This window comes from Columba livia, chromosome 3, assembly GCF_036013475.1.
Source record: "Columba livia isolate bColLiv1 breed racing homer chromosome 3, bColLiv1.pat.W.v2, whole genome shotgun sequence".
NCBI lineage: Eukaryota > Metazoa > Chordata > Aves > Columbiformes > Columbidae > Columba > Columba livia.
The window spans coordinates 115,611,033-115,623,669 of NC_088604.1; the positions used below are offsets into that span (position 1 = coordinate 115,611,033).

Sequence of the window (12,637 nt, forward strand, 5' to 3'; positions counted from 1 at the left end):
TGTTTCTTTATTTTACAGTAAACACTATTACTGCATAAAATACATAGGTAGTCTGTAAACCAGAGATTGAAACCCAGGGCTCCCGTTAAGCCATTAAGGCTTTTATTTGGTCTAGTTCTAAATGTGGGTAAACAGCCAGAAGCTGCAGTTCCAAGTTGCTAATACTCAATGGTTAAAAGTAATCCCTGAAACAGTGGCAGCGTTTTACTTGATCATGCCAATTTTCATACGTACTCATGATACATTTCATTTTGAACTGAAAGTTTTGATTTCTAGTTCCACATGAGTGAACCTTTTGCCCTATCCATCTAATGTCCAAAAGGGCAGCGTTTGCAGAACAACTTTTGGGCTCAGTTAAGCTTTATTTCTGTGACTCTAGGACTCTAGGAAGAGTAAAACACTTTAAGATTTGGTGTGTTTGTGTTGTGGGTTTGTTTTGTTTTTAAGAAAGTAGTTGCTATTTATGTGTAGGAGATGCTCCAGAAGGAAGGTTTGTTGACTAATGCTGTTTGCATGCACAGAAGTTTCCATTGTTTCTAGTACCTCTGTGTTTCTGTTGTGACAGAGATGATTAGATTATAATGTTAATTGCCAGATTACTAGCTAAAACATACATGGTATGGCTTAAAAATAAGGATTGCCACTGCTAATTTGGTTTAGCTAACCCAGATTATGAATTTACATTGGAGAAACATCGTAAGAATAATCCCAGCCAACATATTTTCACAAACTTGCTCCAAAACACCAGAGATTTTGTCTCCTCAGTGTATTCAGCAAAATTCTATTTAGCACAACATTTTGCATTTCAACAACTAAAATAACCAGGATCAGGAAATTATTCCTATTGTAAAGTCACTGCAAAAATACCATTTGCTGTTGCAATGCCAGTGAAAAAAATATTGGTATTAAAGTTGCCAACCCCGCTCCGTTCCATGCACCCTCTGCTTTCACCCAGGTTCGTACGTACTGAAACACACACACACACACGTGTGATTATGTGCTTGAGCATTGCATAGGATGGACCTGCTGGAAGAATGACCTGATGCTGGGAAGCAGGATCTGACTGATAAGATTTAAGACTATGTGAACGTTTTGCTGGAAGGATGCCTTCAAATTAGGGTAATGGAAGGATATGCTGAAAAATTCCGTGGCAGAGACTGAGATTCAATCAGATATTCTTTGTAATACTCAACAAATAACTTTAAACTGATTTTTTTGTAGATATTCTCTAATTCTGTTGCTTAACCTTAGCATAAATGATAATCTGTGTCTAACTGGATTTACAAAAAGGAGTTATTTGACTATTATCATTTGTGCTTTAGTTGCCTTTTCAAAACAGGTGAGGTGGCAGCGTCTGCTGTTTAAGTGCTTGAAATGGATACGTAGGAAAACAATATTAGCTTACATTGAAACTGCATTATTGATCATTCTGAGAGGCATCTGGGTAAAATATTGCTTGAGCAACTTAAAATTGGTCATTTTCCTAAGATTTGAGTACAGTTAATTTTGCAGTATATTAATGGTAATATATCTGATTTTTTTCTCTTTAAAAAACCAACAACACAGCAGCAAGAAAGGGCAAACAAAAGCCTGAAAAATCAATTCCAGAAAATGTTATGCTAGTTTACACATCAGTGCTTAGTAAAGCTACTCCTGTAACAAGTAGACTTCTGGTCAGTGAGGCTGGAAAAGAACCATTAACAGCATGTGTGACAACATAGGATTGTTATAGCTGAAAACAAGTTGGAAACTGTCTCACCGGTAACTTGTAAGAAAGCCAGAATTGTTTTTTCTAGCGTTAGCAGGGGAAGGAAAGTTCCATGTGCTTCAGAAACAATGAAAGAAAATGTTGTTTCCAAGCAACCACAAAAGACCTCATCTGAAGGAAGCCATTGCACTAAATACTCTAACAAGCTTCTGAAAATGGGAGGGTTTTTGATTCTGCTTGCTACAATTGCTGTGGTAGTTTGCATGGAGAATTGGGGGTAAATTAGCTTCAAATTCTGTGACTGTTGAATAGCTGTGTAAAATTAACAACTGAAGTAATTGCCAAACATGAGGAAAATATGTTTAGTAACTTAATTACAAAAAACCAACCCCCCCCAAACACCAATCCAAGTCTTAGGCATGTACTTCCAGTAAGTATTAGCAGGGAGAACTAGGTGCATATATTTTGGGTTCTCTGCGCTGCACATGGAAAATATATTCTTGAAGTCGCGTTATTTTGTCTTCCTTTTCCTAGACCTGAGATGTCAGGAGTAATGGTATATGTGCTATAGGACTGGGGCTGGTTTTGCACGGATAAAGCTCTCTATATGATCAGTTACAGAGAAAGTTGTGCGATCAGATTTGTGGTCACGCTCCATAATTCTCTCAGAACTCTCCATGTGTCCAAGCACCGAACTAAAATGGTGTTTTAAACCATGTTACTTGCTGAACTACCTCAAGGTTATGTCAAGGCTCACCTTGCTCATCGTCTTTGGGTTGCCAGTTGTGCTAGGAAATGGGATTTCTACTCTGTAGAAAACTGGTGGCTTTCCAGTATAGTCAGTGGGTGTTTTTTTTTTTCTTAAAAAATAAAAACTTGAAGTGTGATGTGCCTGTATTGCCTACGGTCTATACTAGAGAGACTGCTTTGAAAAATGTGATCGAAGTATTAAGAGTTTAATTGTAATTACAGTTTAGAAATGCTAACTTACTGTTTCATGCAACCTCCTATAAATGTTAAAAGTATACTTTAAATAGGCAACATAGATTTGAGGTACATCTTCAACTGTCCGTATCTTTGCCTGTACTTGTAATAACCAAAGTGCTTCTATCTGAATTTCTCAGTTCAGCCGATAGTAGGTGCAATAAGTTATATTATATGAGAACAAAAGCAGCTGCAGTGGAGCCACGTAGCTTGATAACTGGAATTCAAGAGTAGCCACAAATGATACTTAAGGAAGAATATAAGAACAGAGCAAATCTGTACTTCGCGTTCGCTACCCCGTTTACTATCCCAGACTCTATATTCCTGAGTTGTGGCTGGTTCCTGCATACATGGAGGTGATCAGCGGCATTTTCTGCCATGAAATTGTCGTTTCCTTTTGAGCACATATTAATTTCTAGCATCTGCAAAAACCTTTACAGCTTTGGCTTGTGTGAAGAGTTAGCTCTTTGTTATTTTGAGCCTTGCTGAATCAAATCTGCTGTTTTATTGTCAGGTCGCTTTTCAGAATAATTCTTCAGCCAAGCCCTTTTATTATTACCTTGAATAAATTAGTGTCATCAGAAAAATCACATCTTGTTGTTGAACAGAGTAAGTGCTACTATATATTGGTTTGGCATTCCACTTGGAAAAGACCATTTCTTTACTCATACTTTGTTTTGCATTTTTTAACCAATTTTGTCTACTCAAGGGAATTCCCTTTTCTCTCGTGACTGCTTGGAAGTCTTTTCTAGAAAAGTGTCATGCAGATTGTCACACTTCAGGTGACACCGTATGTCTCCCTGTTCTCTGCTTAAGCTGCTTCTCCTCCAAACCTCACCCCACTCCCAGTTCTCTCCTGCACTTCACTATTATTGCATTAAGAAAAACATTTGCCATATTGCTGCAACTGTGCTACAAGGTTCAGTCAGTGGCTCAGGGCGCTGGCTTAGACCGTGTTTTGTTGCTTTGTATTTAGGGTGAGAATGAAAGAGATCTGGAGGGAAACTCAAGGGCTTTCATTAGGAAGCTTGGTTAATCTGGTTTTAGGAAACTAACAGGTAGAAGGTGCTTTTTTAACTACTGTTAAAAGAACAGAGGTAGAACTTGCTATCTCTGTTCTGTAGGATGCAAAGTAAATGAACTCTGGTTAGTGTATGTTTTTCACTGGCAATTAAAAAAAAATGAAAGAAAGGAAAAAAAAAAAGGCCAGACATGATGTAAATCCTCCCTGCCTGGAATTGGACATAATAGTGTAGGTTCACTTGCAGTTCTGAAATCCAGACAGCTTACTGCAGCCAATAGGAAGAGTACAAGTTAGCCAGGAAAAAAGGTTGGGCTGAATTATCCAGAAGATGCTTTGAATGAAAATCAGGGAGCAGGAAAACTCTTTGATGGGGGAATAAAAAGAGATTTCTTCCAGGAAGGTGCAAGAAATAGTGTGTCCGGCAACAGTTCACCCTGAGTTCCTGTTAGAAAGAACAGATCTGTACAGTAGTGCTCTGAGAAAGACATGTTAATACTTTTATATGCTTTCGATGCTGAGTTCCAGGTTTTTTTCCATTTACAGCAGTGTGGCAACATGGGAAAGCAGCACTAGCAGTCTTTGGGCCCAACAAGCAGCATAAGTGGTGTTAATTTGTCGTTTTAAAAAGCTTTGTTAAAATAAACTTTATTTTAATTTGTCTGTTTTCATTTGTGCCAATTATTTTAGCAACTGCTCAATAGAGTTCTTCACTGGATCATTATAGTTCCTGTGGGTTAACTAATTTACTTTGTAATTCGCTTCCCTCCAATAGTTGCATACTCTTTTAATAAGGAATAGAAAGATAAAATGTAGAAAGTTCTTTCTGGTTCTTTCCGTTGACTGAAAGAAGTGCCTGCCAGGGGGTGCTATATGATTGGTCAGAGCTCAATCTGTACTCCAAAATATTATTTGTAATTTCTTAGTATTTCCAATTTACAGTTTGCTTTTAAGCAAGGATTGCTGAATAGTCATAGGTTGCATAATGTTTTGTTGCATAATAATTTATGTCCGTAATAGAAACATTGGTGTTTGTGTTCCCAGCTTCCGTAATAGAAACATTGGTGTTTGTGTTCCCAGCTTGCTGTTCCACCACTGTAAATAGGGAGGTTTTAATGTTGTCGTGAACTTGGTTTGTGGTTTAGTGGTGTTAGAGATTTGTGTTTGTTAACTCCTAGTTGAAAATTTAGTTGTTCACTTCAATATTTTTTTACCTAGCCTGAAAATATGCAACGGAAGAGATGTGACTTACAAAAGCATAGGAATGTTAAGGAAACATGGGCTTTTTACCAGACAAGAAGGATTAGTGTACTGTAGTAAACAGCTTTGTCAGCTACAGACTTAAAGCACACAGACCTAGAATTAACAAGTAGCTATGTATGACTTTTACCATTATTAGAAGAGAAAAATAAAAAGTGCCATAGTCTTACATTTAGTTCTGTATATACAGTTCAGTGGTTTCAAGGAGTCCATGAACGCGACAATTCTAATTTTCTCTATAATAATTTTTCTCTTACCTCTGTTGTCTGGATCATCTCTAGTGGGCTGTGAAAAGTGGCTAAGAAGAGCTATGTAGAAAGGAAAATAGTGTTGTCTTCAATTTACTGAGTCGCTGTATCATTATATAGTAAAACTGTCAAGATTTTTGGTTAAATTTTTACAGTACATTGTATAAAGGTAAAAGGAGTTATGGGAATGATCAGGCTGTCAGAGTGCCAACGGGATTCATACAAGAGATGAGTAAATGATGTAGAAGTGTTATGGCAAACAATTGTTACACGGTTGACATCTCTGAGCTGCCTCAGAGACCGATGTTCTCTTTCTTTTTCTTCTGCTGAGCTGCTTGCTGAAAATTTCGTACTCATCTCTTTCTGTAAAGTGATGATAACAATGTAAAAAGCATGTATAAAAGCTGTATTTATTACCCAGCCATGATAACGTAGATTAGGATCCAGTGCTAATGTATGATGCAATGAAGGTCTTGTGGTCCTTTCTCATCAGTAACAATGGAACCTTTTGAAAATGGGAAAATCTCTATTATTCTTCATTTTGAGCAAGATGTGCCTGTGAGATTTTTTTTTCTCATTTATTTATAGATATAATACATCATATTATCAAGCACACATTCTGGCACCATCTCTGCTAATACCACCCTCTCATACAGGTGAGTGGTGTTGAGTGGGAACTCCTTCCACCTGTCCTGTGCTCAGCCACGGAGCCTTTTCCACTGCAATCCCCTCCACTTGTCTCAACTTCTCGAACTCTGCTCTGCCCAAGTATTCCACCCAGTGCTTCTGCCATCTAGCACAGTTAGACCCAAAATACAGTGTATTTACATACAGAGTACATGTGGGTAGCTCCTGTTGGTACCTTGCAGGGCTGAAAGGAGAATGCGGAGGACTGGGAAGATGTTTTGAGGTCCTTGAAGATTATTCGTTCTTAAGGAGGGACCCCATGCTGCATCGCAGGGCCATGTGGTAAATACCATAAACGTGAGACTGGAGTCCTGAGCTTTTAATAGTGTTCTAGTTCTGAAATGCTTATGTTGTCAGTCGTTACATGTTTTAATCTGGATGAGGCCTGAGCATTGCATTTAAAGACTGTACATAAATGAGAAAGCAAAACAGAATGGCTGGTTGTACTCTGTGGCTTCTGAGATGCAATTCTTTTAAGAATGGGTTGGAGTGTACAGACCCTTACCACGTAGGGTAGTGATCGTCAGGGACTTTCATCTGAAAGCACGTTTGATTTTTCATCTAAATGTTTAAATACTTAAGCAAAATCAAAGGATGGTGTGTGAAATACATTTCTGTAGATTCCAGCAGCAATACATCTGGGCTGTGATCCAAGAATTTTCCAAACTAAAATTCTATCTACTCCTTTACCTCTGTTTTTCCAGCTTTCTCCCCTCCTCAGTCAATAAGCTCTGCCCTCTTGCTTCCCTTTCTCCTTGGCCCAGGCAACATCAGGCTGATGTAGTTATATTGCATTTGGTTTTGGTTGTGTCCTTTTCTTCTTCCCAAGTGTGGAATATGCTGCGTTGCTGGAGAAGGTGAGAGTGGTTTTTTGTACTGTCATTTAGGACAAATCAAGTTTCTTGATCCTTGCACCACGAAGTTGAGTTTTTGCTTTAGACTTAATGTGAATTATCAACTTAAACTGGCATTTTCCTTCTATATATAGTGCTAATTTTCAAAATAATTTTTCAGTGTGTTTTTTTAATGTAATTTGTGCATCCTTAACCAAGCACATTTGAATCCTGGATTTTTATTTTTTAGTTCATAAAATGTGTTATTGAACTTAAAATATATTGTTTGACAAGGATCAAACTTACAGGATGTTTTAAAAAAAATCAATGTCATCTTTCATTTGTTTAGTGTGAAGCTCATTTATGTTTTCCAGTTTTTGTTGTCACTTGTAGAGCAAGAAAAAGCATCCACAGTGCTAGCCAGTTCGATGGCATTTATAGTGGTTTCCCATGTAAAGAACATCACAAAGGTGGAATAAACAGGGCGGGCAGCCTTTCACCTGTTCTTAGCCTTTATTGCCTTATTCTGGAAAAAAAATATCAAATTTAAGAATCAAGACATTTTATATTTAACTGATCATCCGAAGTTGGGCATAAATTTATGTTACAGGATAAAAGAGAAATTGCTAGCATTTGTTTTACAAACCAGTCCATTATTTCACAATTCTCTGGTCGCTTTGGAAGTATTAGCTGTTTTATCCTGCCAAGAGGAATTGATAATCACTGATAGTAATTATTTCCCCTAAGTAATGAAAGGCAATTTTTCATCAGTCCTTGTTAAAACAAAATCTTAAGCTTTCAGATGGAAGTTGATCCTAATAACTGGTCTGAAGTTGGATATAGCCCGAGCACAAGAATTTCCACTCAAGGAGAAGTCTGAATAGACTTTCTTTCCCTCACAGTATTGAAAGGCAAGACATTTCATGCTAAACTGAACAAAACTTAAGAGTTATGGAATTAAGACAATAATTCATGTAAATTCATCTGGGAAGGGAGACACAATAGTAAAAAGCAGCCTCTTCCACGCTTGAAAAAGAACTTCCCCCAAACAATCTGCTCCCCTCAGATGTTTCTGATCGAAATTCATGTCATCCAGAAGTACCGAATCATGCCTGGCACCTCAGTCTGGTGGAGCAGTATGAACTTCCTAATGTGGTAAATGTCACAGAACCTGTCACAAATAATTATTAAGTTTTGTAGATATTATGATGGAGGAAACTGGGCAAGTTTGTGTATTTACTTGGCAAACCTGCAAGCTTCCTTAGCGTAGACTGGTCTGTGTTTGTGCATTTAATTGTTATGTTACTTAGTTATGGTGGTGTGTCTGCACAGGGGTAGGATCATAGAGGACTGACATAAATTAGAATACGTGAGGTTTTGACTAATTTTTTTTAAACGTGGTTAATGAAGTACTGTAACAGAGGAGTTGTGAAATCTCCCTCCTTGAAGATATTAAAAACTTGACAAGTTCTTGTGCAGCTCTTTTGAATTGGACTTGCTTTTCTTAGGAGATTGGACTATGCAACCTCCTAAGATCCCTTCCTGCATCACTGTATGTTACTACAAAACTTCTTTGTCTGTCTGACATGATCTAAAATATGCAGAGCCTGGGGCTCTGGATATCTGATCGCCCAATAAAATATTCCATGATGCACTGCGCCACTTCTCCCACATATGAGACTAGCGAAGTAAGAACCGCAGTAGAGGAAAATATGCATGATAGGGCTTTATCCCAATGTGCACATGAAACGCAGTTGGGATACCCAGGAACTGACAATATTTCTGACACCTGAGAGCTAAATACAGTTTCTTGTCAGCTGTAATTATTGCTTTGTAGGATAGAGTCATCCATTCTGTAAACATGGTTGGTACATCGCCAGCCTAATTTCATACGCAGTGTTTCTAATTGCCTAGTAAAGCATATACTTTTTCGTTAATAATGGCCTGTTTTCTGCCCTATATTTCCAAGCTTACTGATACCACTTCAAATTAACGATACAGATATGAAATTACTATGAACAATGAGATCTTTCAAAGCGAATCTTCAGGTTTTTTTCTTGTTTTGAAAAGACAAATAGAATCTCACAAGGCAAAACCTGAAAATTGTTTCATTGCTTAGCTAGAGACTTGGGACTTGGGTGACAGAAACATTGCTCTTAAGCTTGGAGAATTTAGTATGTTGTGGAAAAAATGGCAGGATAAGTAGCACCCAAGGTACAGTTGGGGTGGTGATGCCGAGAGGCTGTACAGCTGCACTTTGTGTAGCGGGCAGGGCAGCTTGGAACCAGCCCCCGTCTTCTCCAGTTTTGATGGGATCTTTGTGCATATATTTGAAGTGGTGAACATGCAAATATTGCAGAAGTTTTCAGGCCATCGCTAGCATTAGATTTTGGAGTGCAAGGAAAACTTGTCGCGTCCTGGTTTTCATGTATGGGCTCCTGCACCCTTGTATAAAATATTCGTCTTGCTTGTGTAGGTACATCTCTTTTCTGAATTGGCAGGAGGCAAAGGCAGCAGCAAGTAACAGGCTTAGGCATATTTATTCCTGTGTAATACTTATTTTGAGGAGTACTAAGGCCAGGTACCATGCTTACTCACCCGTATTGTGGCTCTGCCTATAGGTATTTGTTAGATTTATTGGAGTAATGTCAACTTACAGGCTCTCTTGTTTAAAAATTCTATTAAAAACAATGTACTGGCTTGGTTTATTTTGCGGCACTTCTTATTAACAAATTCTGCATCTGCGGGTGAGTTTTTTGTCTGTTTCTCCCCACCCCCAATTAGTAGTAGACTAAAATGATTCTTTTCCTGCTCCCCCTTTTCAAGTGTTGTTTTTTTACCTCTTGGACCTCATTTCAAACATAGAAACATATTGTCCAAAGTGGCTGCATTAATCAGCTTTGTATGGCAGAAAGAGTTCCTTTCTTGGTGATGGCAGATTAATATGTGTTTACACTTTAAAGAAACTGGTATTCATCAGGTTTTTGGAGAGAAGTGCCAGCTTTCTCATTAATTTCAGGTTATATACTTGAACAACTGTGGTAGTTTCAGGTCTAGTTTTATGTACTTAAAAACAGCTTTAAAGGAGAGTTCACTAGGTGATTTTGGCACCTGCATGGGAGAGTTTCAAAGAAGTAAAATGCTCGCTGTCTGTGTACTTTGAAAATTGTAAATGAAAGCTTTGTGTTCTGTTGACTCTGCAATATTGATTTTATTCCTAGACAGTTCTTGCAGCTGTTCCAGCCTTCCGAATAGTAGTGGTGTAGCTATATTCAGAATTTCATTTTAAGTGAGTTTTTTAAGGCTTATAGATTAAATAGGAAACCTATGCTTCTAACTTCAGTTGAATTTCTAACTTACCTATGTAGAACTCTGCCCTTCTAATAGCTTGATTTTTACATGACTAAACAAGCAACAGAAGACATTTCCCCCCCTCCTCTTTTATCTACATTTCGAAGACAATCTGTGGATAATATTAAGTCAAAACTAGTTTAAATATGTCAATATCTACACTTTTTTAATGAACTGAAATGCCTAAAATGGGAATATGTCATTTTGTTCTCTTAAGCATAATGTATTTTATTACTGCACTTTGGAGAACACTTCCTTTCTGAATGTGGGACTTAGATGTGGAAAATACATGTTTGTCTCTTCAATACCCAGGTGGTCTTTAGACTACGTTGGAGTATGGAACATAAAAGTATTGCTAGACTATCATGTGGCTTTAAATATATGGGTCAACATACAGATATGCAATTAAGGTAATAAAATAGAAGCCTAATTTTATGGATATCGGAATGAGCTCACATGGTATCTATTTACAGCCAAACCCAATAATTTTAACGTAAGCCACTTATTCCATTCTCTTCTGTGCAGTGATGCTCCTTTGCAAGCCAGAGAGCTGTTTAGAGCAGCACAGCTTCCATATGTGTTCAGTGACTTGTTCCTACCAGATAATTTACCCATCACTGTTGCTGAACAATAGCAGAACTTTTTTCCCTTAGGAAAATACGTAAACATGTTGTACTGAAACTTAAATACATTGTTGGTGGCTTTTTTAGTGATGCTTTTTGCACAAACAAAAATATTTGGGTGGCATGACCTCCAAAATGTAAAGTTACCAATATTTGTTTAAATTAAGTAAATTTTACTTAGTTAAATGCTTTTGAATTATTTTTATAGGGTTTAGTTTAGCAGCTTTTAAGAGGAACAAGAGGAAGCTGGAGTTGGCTGAAAAGGTGGAAACAGATCTCATTCAACTAAAGAAGAGGAGACAATCAAATGAAAAGGTTAGTTCCTGTTTCAAATGTTGTCATCCTAAACTTGCACTGATTGCTAATAAAATTCCTGTCATATATGAGACTAACGTAGCATCAGAATCCACTTCTCCTTGACCATCCTAATGTTTAGATGATATAATGATAACTTAGTGCAATTAAAACTTCTCTGCCTTGCTATTTGAAAACAAAACTGTCACTTTGTATCTTTGTGCTGTGAAAAATACTTTGCTCATTTTGAACTGGAATTGGTGAAATTTGAAATAACAGGTAGGTAAACATGTGCATCTGTGCATGCGTCTGGCATTGACCTGGCCCATATTACTTGTACTACAGAACTATTTAGGATTCCCTCAGTTTCCCTCACTCTTAGTTTGAATTTAGAGCCTTTGTTACCATCTCAGAATGTCAATCACAGTATTTGTGTTTATTGTTGAGTATCAAAGTATAGCTCATTCAATTAAATGCCTGTGCTTCATTTGGGGCCCCGTGGCCTTTCAAATTGGCCGTTTCTCTTTGCTTTGGTAAGCTGACTGACCTTATATGTTATTTATATCAAGATACGCAACTGCATCAATCCTAGAGAATTGTCAAAAAAGTTTATTCTCTGTAGCCTGTGCAAGTCAGTGTTAAATTAGGTGTTTTATGTTCTTAGCTACGAAGTTTTCCCTAGCAGGTGCTAATTTTTCTATTTTCAAGGAGATAAGACCTGTGAAGAAAGTAAGGATAGAGGCAGGGGGGAAAGTTAGTTATTCATTTTGGAATCTTTCCTTTTTATGGTATGTCACATACCTCCTTGTGAAACTACTGGTGTTAAAATGTACCCAAGGGAGGAGGGGTCTCTGTACATTATTGGTGTTCATGTAATAAGGGACAAGTCAATGCTTGAAACATATGCCAATGCATGAGCTTACCGACCTGCAATTTGAAATTTCGAAGGGTCCAGAGTCATGTGCAGCGCTTATGGGAGACCCCCAAAGGCCAATGATGGGGTAGGTAAAGGAGGTGATCAAATAGAGCTCTACTCACCAGTGAGTAATCCAGTAACGGAACACACAGGTTTTGGCAACTTTCTGGGCACATCTTGCTCACGGAGGGGGGATGAAAATCAAACTGTGCGAACAATATGGGCTGCTTGTTGTTATCCACCCAGCGGAAGACAACTTCAGCCTTACAGGAAATTTAGTTTTTCAAAATGAAATGGAAATGAAAAATTAAATAATAAAAAAAAAGGTAGAATAATTCTCTCTAAGCTGTTAGGAAGAGGTCCTTTAGCAAGCATGATCCACATGATGTGATCCCCAAACTCGTACTGTCAAAGCTAAGCTCTCATAAAAGGTTTAAAAATAATTGTTTAAAAACCTTTTAAGTACTTGAATAATTCAAAGTTTATCTTCTTGTCAAACTCAAGCTTTAATTGATAAATAATAACTTAATTTTTTAATTTGCTGTGCATCTCTGGAGCTGCGGGCCTGACCCTTTCAGCAGGACTTCATAACGGTTTCATTGTCTGGTTTGAGTTTCACCTGCTTCAACCCTGTGCTGCAGCTGAGCTTGTGTGCTTCTATCAGCACTGCACAGTTCTTATAAAATCTGGTCAGTTTTATCTACGAGATTTT

At 37.7% G+C, this 12,637-nt stretch overlaps 1 protein-coding gene across 5 annotated transcripts in view; it reads left to right on the plus strand.

Annotated features, from left to right (window-relative positions):
* Nucleotides 1-12,637, plus strand: part of TASP1 (taspase 1) — an 80,431-nt gene that overhangs the window by 24,635 nt on the left and 43,159 nt on the right. For all 5 annotated transcript variants that reach the window (XR_010471916.1, XM_065059909.1, XM_065059906.1 and 2 more), the window contains exon 8: nucleotides 10,924-11,030. Coding sequence is in view for 4 of the 5 variants with exons in the window: in XM_065059909.1 (XP_064915981.1) it covers nucleotides 10,924-11,030 (107 nt within the window). In the remaining variant the exon portion in view is untranslated. The remainder of the gene's footprint in view (nucleotides 1-10,923; nucleotides 11,031-12,637) is intronic.